The sequence below is a fragment of the Nematolebias whitei genome, chromosome 12 (assembly GCF_014905685.2).
Source record: "Nematolebias whitei isolate Nwh7 chromosome 12, NemWhi1, whole genome shotgun sequence".
Taxonomy (NCBI): Eukaryota; Metazoa; Chordata; class Actinopteri; order Cyprinodontiformes; family Rivulidae; genus Nematolebias; species Nematolebias whitei.
The window spans coordinates 4,482,472-4,492,701 of record NC_056509.1 but is presented as its reverse complement, the minus strand read 5'-3'; the positions used below and the strand labels follow the sequence as shown (position 1 = coordinate 4,492,701).

At 41.9% G+C, this 10,230-nt stretch overlaps 1 protein-coding gene across 1 annotated transcript in view; it reads right to left on the bottom strand.

Annotated features, from left to right (window-relative positions):
* Nucleotides 1-1,425: 1,425 nt before the first annotated feature.
* The window catches only part of dse (dermatan sulfate epimerase), a 116,330-nt gene continuing 107,525 nt past the window's right edge, over nt 1,426-10,230 (bottom strand). The window contains exon 5 of the mRNA XM_037685703.1: nt 1,426-3,339. Coding sequence (XP_037541631.1) covers nt 1,593-3,339 — 1,747 coding nt within the window. The 3' untranslated portion in view covers nt 1,426-1,592. The remainder of the gene's footprint in view (nt 3,340-10,230) is intronic.

Here is a 10,230-nt window from a genome sequence, read left to right as displayed (position 1 = left end):
AGGACAGAGTGAGGACAGAGGATGTAGAGGACAGAGTGAGGACAGAGGATGTAGAGGACAGAGTGAGATGAAGAAGGACTCGCTGTGGAGACCCTGAAGAGGGAAAAGGTGAAAGAAGACGTTAAATGTTGACGTAGAGCTCCTTCTCTTCTCTCCTTTTGTCTTTCTGTTCCTTCTTGTGTTGAAGAGAAGACCGTACTGAACCCCCGATCTGTTCCACGTGAGTTGTTTTGCCTCCGTGAACGCCTCTCATGCCCTCGCCACTCCCGGCGTGTAGTCAGCTGCGATGTATATGGTTGATTGTTTGAAGTGGACCAGGCCACCGCTGCAGTCCCTCTGTAATATTTCCACACATTCTTGATGGTAATGAAGCCTGGCCATGACAACTGATCTCCCATCTGAGCCTTTTCTGCACGGTGTCTGGTACACACGATCAACCAGCGGCAATTTGCTCAATTTTAGGTCTTCCATTAGCATTTTAGCTATCACTGTTGGGGTACATTCACCTGCTGACTCAGGAAGTCCAATAATTCTAATATTGTCATGTCTCATATTTCCCTCCACAGATTCAAACCGTCTCCACTTCACTCCTCAGCTCCTTCACCGTCCCATGGAGTTTCTCTATTTCATCTGAGCATAAGGACGGACCGTTCTCATTCTGTGAAACATCAGAATCAGTTTTATTGCCATTGCACAGAAATACAACAAAATTACATAAACAATAAGCATCCAGTTTAACTTGGTCAAGCTCCACTCTGAGGCCTGCCGTGGTGTTAGCGAGCTCTGCATGGACTGCGTTTCAGATCGCTTTTAATAAAATTAAAATCATCCGTCAGAGCCGCTCTTATTTCCATCCTAACTATCGCTATGAATTCTGATTTAATTGAAGCCAGAATATCTGTCTTCAGACTCCTCTGTCCCTCCAGAGCTCGGCGAAGGTGGGGTCGACGCCCCCGCAGACCCACCTGCACTTGCAGCCTCTCCATCACGGCGACTCGAGACTGCAGCCACGGGCCGCACGAGAGAAGAGACACAAACTTTAGACTTTGTTTGCTTCGTGGTCATTTCATAAATTTGTTGAGTCATTTATGCGGCGATACCAGCCCCAGAAACAAAACCCAGCTTGAAGGCAGCGAGGGTAGAATCATCCAAGGCAACTTTTCAGCGGGGCCAACAGGAGCTCAGCCAAGACGCAGTTCACCTGTCCGCCGCCATGTTTCTCCCCCCTAACATGCATGTAGAGAACATGCAAACTCCACTCAGAAACGTCCCCGGCTAGGATTTGAACTGGGGCGACCTGCTTGCTGAGAGGTGGCAGCTCTATCAACTGATCCACAGTGCTGCCTGGGTTAGGGTTATAGGTGATAATAAAGTTTATACAAACTGAAGTGAATGAAACACATCTTGTTCACACATCTATGCATGTCATTTTATTCACAGTTATATAAAAATAGCTTTAATAGATATACACTTAAATGTACAGCACACAGAGAAGTTAAGGACTGATGAGGTGACAGAGTCATGGAGGCTGAACGTCACACCTGCAAGCACCAGAGTTTTGTGACGGAGTATCAAGGCCATGTGAGGTGGTGTCAGCACTGTGTGTGGGAGCAGGAGGAGTAGAGGAACAGCAGGATGAAACAATCAATGAGAAGGATGCTGTAGAAACATCTCTGAGTGTGCAAACTTGGACTTCTCTGAAAGCGAGTGAGCAGCATAGCCAGCAGTAAGAAGAATGCGGCAGTGTTCAAGAGAAGGAACAGTCTGATGTAGGAAGCCGTAGTGGAGACCCTTTCACTCCTCGCTGTGGCCACCATGTGAACTTCCTTAAATCTGCGGCCCTTGATAAAAGCTCCCTTCCGGTTCTTGTGACTATCTGTATAATCCACAAAGGCTTGTGAATCTGCATCTCCTTCCTCTGGACTGTCCTCATATGTCTGCTTTGATGTCCTCTGTCTCTCCTTCTTCTCATTTAACTCAATCTGTGCAAAAATGTCAGGCAGACTTTCAGAAAGCTTCTCTCTGAGGTTCATCCTCTTCCCTCCTTTACCCTTGTTCTGTTTCTTAGACATAGCAAACATTTTCTCAATGACCTCCTCTGTCTTCTTTTTGTCCGAAAACTGGAGGAGACGTTCTGCAGTCTTACGAAAGGTGGCAGTGTTGAGGACCCGTCCCAGGATGTGCCTCTCCATCTGCTGGAACACAGGCTTCACATGCTGGAGATTGTCCTCCATCACATTGACATATTCTTCTACCTCCTCGGGTGATCTTTCCACCACAGCAGCTGCCCTCTCAAACACAATCTTCTTGTGGTCCAGCAGCACCATAGCAAACAAAGGCTTGCTGGGGACTTCTCCGGTCAGCAGGTAGATGGTGTAGGTGTGGTCCTTGGTGGCAAGGTAAACATCCACCCTCTGATCGTCCCCACGTAAGCTGAAGCTCTGTACATCTATGTCTGGTCCAAACAAAATGTAGGCCACCCTTGTGTGAGGGTACCTCAGTGGCATTGTGACATTCACATAGTTAGAGCCATTGTAGGCGTATCCTCGAGGGTAAGTCCAGTAACCCACCCTCCCTTTATTGCTGGAGTTTGTGTCGTCCATCCAGAACATCTTATATTTATCTCCCCTATGAGTTGCAAACGCCCCATAAACACCATCTACCTTTGTGCTTTGGAATGGCAACTCTGTGTTGTGAAAGAAGGCACTCATGGCCCTGGCAGGGCTGTCCGAATCCAGATGGATGTGGTCCACCAGAACCAGGAGCTGTGGGTGAAGAAGGAGTAGGTTCCTCTGGAAGTTCCTGATCTTCAGTGCCGGATTATAAGCAGAATGTGCCTCACCTCGAATGAATACCATATTGTCTCTCTTCAGAGCAGCTTCTATTTGGCCCTGAGCATCTGCAGCAAGACCCACTTTGTACTTCAGCCACTTGGAGTCGCAGGCCTCTGTGACCTGTCCAACCCATGGCTCAAAGCAGCTCCCTGGGAGGGCAGCACCAAACAGCACTGCGTTGTTCAACAAAGTGTACTTGGGTCCGTACAGCGCCTCTGTGATGAACGGGACACCGTTGGGTGCAAAGGTGAACGTGTTCTGATCAGGGTGCTCATGACCAGCATTAAAGTTCCTCCAGCCTTTGATCCACTCTTTGTACTTACTCTTGTGAACTGTATCAAAGATGGCACGTCCCCCCAGTTTGCCAGACTTGAAGGACAGAAAGGAGTTGTTAGTGTCTGCAGGCAAAGCACTACCATAAGTGACCACACCCCAGTCCTCAAAGTGGTGAAGCTGAGAAGTCCCGAAATCTGGTGGGGGTTTGGGCATCAATCCTGGGTCATACCTGCATCACAGGAAAAATAAATATCAGAAAACCAACCAGACAAACAACCTAAAGCTCCTTTTTCATCCAGAGATTTTTAACAGAGCATGGACTGCAAGGAAAGGACAATAAATCAGTTTGTTGACACCTGTAATATAACAAAGAAATAGTTAAGAGCAGAGGTCACAAACTCGTGGACATGGTCCAGATCCAGACCCAGAAGCTGTTCCATACAGACCAAGAGCTACAGCCAAGATAGAGTGGCGTAATTTAAAACCTGATGGGGAACATCCATTTAAACCTGCACTATTGCTTTCAATATTATTACTGTTATTGTCACTTTATTAATTATATATTTATATGTACTGTACTTTCTGGTCTATAAACCACTACTTTTTTCACACGCTTTGAACCCTGCAGCTTATACAATGCTGCAGCTAATTTATGGATTTTTTTTTTGACGGGCTAATGAGCTTCCTGTCACCAAAAACATTTAATTTCATCACACATGGGCACTCAAAGAGCTGCCCAATACAGGTCTCTCTTGGGGGGTGGGTCCTCGTGACTCAGTGAGACTACCTGCAAATGGTAAATGGACTGTACTTATATATATAACACCTTTCTATCTTATAGAGACACTCAATGCACTTTACAACAATCGGTGCCTCATTTACCCATTCATACAGCTCTATACTAGATCTCTACAAAGCTAATTGAACAAATCATTCTAAAGAGACTAATCAGAGCTTTATCACATTCATACACTGATGGACACACATCAGAGGCTATGAGGGGTTCAGTGTCTTGTCCAGGGACACTTCAGCATGTGACTGCTGGTGGATTCGAACCTCCAACTCTTGCATTGGAGGACGACCGCTCTAACCACTCAGCCACAGCCGCCCTACAATAATATAGGTAATAAATAAAGGTTAAAAAATGACCAATGAAATTACCGACTAGGTCCAGTGGAATACAACGAAACGGGGAGGGCAGTTCTGATGGAGATGTGACGTCAGATGTTTTTCACTTACTGAAGTCAAATGTTCAAACTCATGTTAACATGTGTGTGTGTTCAAGAGTTGTTTTGTGTGGATCAGAGAGGCTGCAGCAGTCGTCTGACCTTGCCTTGTCTGATAACATTTATAAAAAGACTCTTTTAGTCTCTCGGCGAGCAGACTTGGGACGGAGCGTCATGCAACATTTTGACGCTTGTATTTCAACACTGCTCCATTTTACAAGATTAAAACCTGGGATTAAGAAAATATCTACCTCTCCTGTGTGACACGTTTATTTAAAGAGCTATTATAAGGATAATAATAAATTATTCTAACATTTTTAGTCCTTCGAGAGCCGCCCTCAAGATCTTATCTCGGATCCACCAGGAAGACCTGACATCGTGCACGAGCAGGATTTCCCTTTTTTGAAGTCCTCAGGCTTGAATTGCTTTGGGGCAGGTTGCTTCCTGTGGGATCTGAGATGGTGACGAGGAAACGAACACAGCCCGCAGGAGGATCATTTTGGAGAATCTGTTGTTGATTGGACGTTGTGGAGGATTTGTGATCCTGTCGTGTTTTGGTTCAACAACTTATTGTTTTAGGGAGACCGGGGTGTCTTGAGTGGAATTAGGCTTAAAGGAAAAAATAAAATAAAATAAAGATAAACCTGAAAAAGCCGTCAAGGAGGAACGTGCTTGTGAGAAATCTGGTATTCATAGAAGGAAAAAAAAAGTTAAGGTTTGGGAAACGTTTGAAGGTCCGGGGGACCTAATTGTTCTCATCTAAAGACTCGATGTATTCTGTCGGAGATAATACAGAGTTTACTGCAGTTATAGTCATGGAAATATTGGAAATTATTTGGGAAAATCACTCAGGAAAATAATAATAAACAAAAGTTTTAAAGAAAATAAAGGCTAGAATACGACCCAGATGATTTTAAGAGAAAAAAGGAGAGAAACAAAGAAAAGACTCTGGAGCGTGTGTTTGCTTGTTGAGGAAGGCAGATAAATGCTTGTTTTCTACGCTGCAAACAGGTGTGTGTGTGTGTGTGTGTGTGTGTGTGTGTGTGGCCAGCAGTGCACGTGTGTGTCTCTGTGCAGGAGAGCAGGTTTTTGTCTGGAGTGTGTAGAAAAAACAAAAAAACAGGAGGCATGCAGTTTCAGAATGGCGTCTGATGTGGTCCTGACTTTAGGACATTAACATATTGATCTAAATTAGTCTTGGAGTTGAAAATGTAATAGCCAACTACAGTTAAACTATTTGGAAATAGATGTTGATATTAATTTCTGGGGTGGAAGTTGTTAAACTTGTAAAGAAAAGCATTTGTTGAGCAGGAAATCTCATTTTTAGGGGTAGATAAACGAATAAATACGAGGATATTGAAATGAAACCTTGTTGATAAAAGATAATTTTCAAACAAATATCAAATGGTGCTTAGATGTGGATTTTATTCGAGTTTTTTTAAATCAGGCGAGGGAAAAGCTGGGCCCTTCTTGTGTGAAAACTATGGGTTGCTGGTAAAGATTCTCAGTGGGATTCTCTCTTGGCTGTTCTGGAGACGCCGACAGGCAGCCTGGTTAAAATGATCGATTGCAAAATTCATAGAAAAATTTATGGTTGTTTATTTGATCAAGCAGCGGTTGAGGAACGCTGACAGTTTCAGATCAATCTGTTAATCTGTACGACTTCGTTTGCATTAGCCATTAGCATGCTACATGCTAGTGCGACCAAAATGTTCGCCTGAAAATGGTTAAAGTTACAATAAAGATACTTGTAAACGGTCCGCGTGTATGTGTTAAAGCTGAGATGAGCTTTGAAACATAATTTTTCTGCTTTGTGTTTGTGGAACAAGGTCAAAAGAGATGGTTCCGGTTCAGTTGAACCAAATCAGTGACAAGACCCAAACAGGAGGCGGACTTCCAGCAAGATGGCGGAGAGAGCGGCTGCGCTGTGCAGACCTCCAGGTAGCAAAGCTCGAAAAAAAGATGTAATTTGAAAAACTGTGATGTCCTGACTCATTACAAGTAAAGGAGGATCAATTCGAAATTAAAAAGACTGCCCAACGTAAACGTGAGAAATAACAACGGGCAAAAGAAAACAACGTGATAATGGCTACTAGCAAAGCTAACAGCACCGCTAACAAAGCTCTGCTAGCACATAACTACTGCCACGCACAAAATATGGAAACTGATGCCAAAGGAATCAAAAATGCCTTAACATCACCGTGTAAATGAGTTGTAAATGTAAACCTTGTAAATGAGTCCTCGAGGCTCAATGGGATTACCTGTCTAAATAAAGTGTAAGACCCCAGTACCACACCAGAAGACAAAGGGAGACGAGGAGGTCGGTTCAAATGCGTCTTATGCCGTGCTCCTAGCAGCAGTTGAAAGTCTTCAGCAAATGATGTCCAAGTTTGGTGAAGAAATGAAGGAAATGAGAGCAGAAATGAAACGGAACATGCTCTCCATTGATAATATCATCAAGACGGTGGATTACAACAGCTCTGAAATCCAGGAGTGTAAAGCTAAAAACGAAAAGATGGAAAAAGAGATAACACAACTTAAAGCTGCAAACACGGAGCTGACAAAGGAAATCCAGGATATTAAAAGAAAAGCGGCAGAGTCGAGCGCTATAAAAGAAGATGGAACCTGCGCATCAACAGCTTAAAAGAGGACAAAGATGAAGACACCAAACAGAAAGTCGTGGATGTCATCAAACAGATCATGCCACAATGGAAAGAGGAGACAGACATGATTCTGGACACTGTGCACCACCTGGGCCCAAACAACACCAACCGCCCACGACAGATTATTACAGTTCACAGGTCGATTCTTCAGAGATGAACTTTGGAGATGCACAAAACAACACCCCACCTGCAGAGAGCTCAACATCCGATTGGCTGAGGACCTCACCAAAGAAGAGCGGGAAGCACGACTAGCTGTGTGGCCCAAGTGAACGAAGCACGGAGAGCTGGGATGAAGGCCGTGTTTAAAGGCCCACATGCCTTCATCAAAGGACAACGAGTTACTCCTTAGATATTTGTACAATAGACCCACATGCCATTTCTGAGCTCAGGTAATCTTATTATTCCATGAGTTTTGCTACCTACAGCTCAGGTTTATTTCTCAGGTAACATCTATCCAAGTTATGTTCAGATTTAACTTGAAGAGTGAACTTTCACTCATTTCTGTTCATGCAAGGGACTTAAGAGACTTAACTAAGAGGAAAAGTTTGTTTTTATTTTGTAAAGGGCAAAATGCAAACATAATATTCTTACAGGAGACTCAATGAAAACATGAAGACAGCAACTTTTGGTCTAAGCAATGGGGAAATGAAGCTTACTTTTGTCATGGCTCCTCCACACCAGCAGGGGTCGCTATTCTATTAAAAAACTTCCAGGGTCAAATAATTTCAAAAGAACTGGATGAACATGGTCACTGGTTATTCCTCACTGTCTGTTTGGATAATCTAATAATTATTTTAGTGAATATATGGATATAATAATCCAAACCAGAACAAATTATTGCTGGAAGAAATAGCCCTGAAATTCAATCAGCTAAAATCAACTTCCTCAACAAACAACGTCATCGTTGGAGGAGATCTCAACCTGGTTCAGGAGGAATTTTATGACAGATGTCCCTGGAAACTCGACTCAGCTCACCCAAACACAACATTCAACAACTTCTGCAATGAACACAATCTAGTTGACGCGTGGCGTCAGCTCAATCCCGGGTCAATAAAATTCTCATGGTTCGGTTCAAATAGCAAATCAAGAATTGATCACTGGCTTGTAGCAAATGAATTATTGATCAATTAAATCAACTCTGATATTTCTGTAGCACCTTTGACTGACCATAGTCTTATTTCCTTACAAATAAAACCCCAAAACAGGAAACCAGGCTCAAGCAAATATTGGAAATTTAACTCCAGTCTTCTTAAAAATGACACCTACTGCCAAAAGATCAAAGAATTAATCCTGAATATAACGGACTGTGAAGATTTAAATAGCCCAGTCCAAAAATGGGAATTCCTAAAATACAAGATCAGACAATTTTCTATCTCATTCAACAAACTCAACTCAACTTTATTTTGGTAAATTAGATACATTACAAAAAAATGGAAAAACAATATAAAATGGTAAATCAATTATTTACCAAAAAAGGAATAGGCTGAAGCCGAGGCTGATACTTGCCCATCCTGTTCATGGACTCAGCAGTCCACATCATGACAGATACCTACTGGCCACCTATACACATACAGACATTTACTGTATATTTAAATATGCATGTAGATAATACATACACATACTCACATTACATACATGGTTACACAATGCATACAACTACATAAGCTTTTATAATTTTACATGTTAAGGCTCTTTAAAGCTCATCAAAAAAACCATATAATTTGAAATCATCATTTAATTCATTCCAAAGTTTCACACCGATAACTGAAATACATCTGGATTTTACTTTACTTTTCTGTTTAGCTTGTTCAAATATTAACAAACCTCGTAAATTATATTTACTCTCTCTTAACTTAAATAATTTCTGAATTCCAGAAGGAAGACTTTTATTCAGTGCTTTATACATTATCTCCAGTATTTTTATATAAACAATGTCATTAAATTTTAAAGTATTACTTTGAATAAAGAGTTTATTAGTTGGTTCACAATATCCCACTTTATTAATAAGTCTAATTGCTTTTTATTTGTAACTTTATTAATATGTCAACAGTAGTTTTATTTGCATATTTCTGAGCAATATGACAAGTAGGGCATAATGAAGGCAGAGTATATAACATGCAAGACTTTTACATTTATTAAATCTTTTATTTTAAACAATATTCCAATAGTTTAGCAATTTTATTTTTAATATATTTAATATGAGGCTTCCAACTAAGTTTGTTGTCCTGAATGATACCTAAAAATTTTGTCTCATAAACTCTGTCGATTTCAACTCCATTTATATGTAACTTTACATTATTATAAATCCGATTACCTGAAAATACCATAAATTTAGGGTTTTTTTTCATTTAAAGATAACTTATTATAGTCAAACCACTTTTTTTAAAACTCAGCTAGCTCTTTTTCTACTATTTGTATTAGTTTTTTAACTTTTTCCTGCTATTCTACGGTGGAACCAGACGTGCCCCCCCCCCCCCCCCCCACCCGCTTCCCTGCTGAGCTCTTTTGTCCTGTGAACCTTAAAAAGCTTATTTTTTTCTGCATACCTCTTAATTGGAAGGATCAGCTGGTCTCTCAACAAAATCGATCAACTTCTCCCGACAGGAGTCAGGGTAAGGAGGACCCTCTTACCTCTTTAAGGAACAAATTGGATTCATGATGACGACTAGATTCTACTGTTTGGTTGGTGAAATATGGTTGTCTACAAATTTGTCTGGAGTGTTGAAGCTCTGCAGTGCTCGGACTGAATGTGGAGCTGTGACAGGGAATTGGAGCAGCTGTTATCAGGACTGTGAACTCTCTGGCAGCACTCATGAATGGTGGAATAATCTGGAGAAGCTGTGAGCTCGACTTTGGAGTAAAGGATCAATTCGGCTGTTTTGGAGTTTCCATCAGAGAATATGTACCAGCGAGACTTTAAAGGCAGAAACAACAATTCACGAGTTCTGCCTGACCCAAACTGTGGCCTTGATGCCGGACTTATCTCAACTCCTCCTGGAATGTTCAGAAAACAACAAAGATGATTTGACTGTTTCCTCCCCCCTCCCTTCCCCAAGGCCGTGGACATGTAACAGAACCTCCACTGAGCTGAAGATGAATGTCACCTCTTATCTGGACAATGGCTGAGGGGGGGCTCTGGACTATGCTACGACTTTCCCTTAAAATTCAATGTCTTCACCGCCTGTATGTTCATGTATAACATCTGTTTATGTTCATGTATAACGTCTGTTT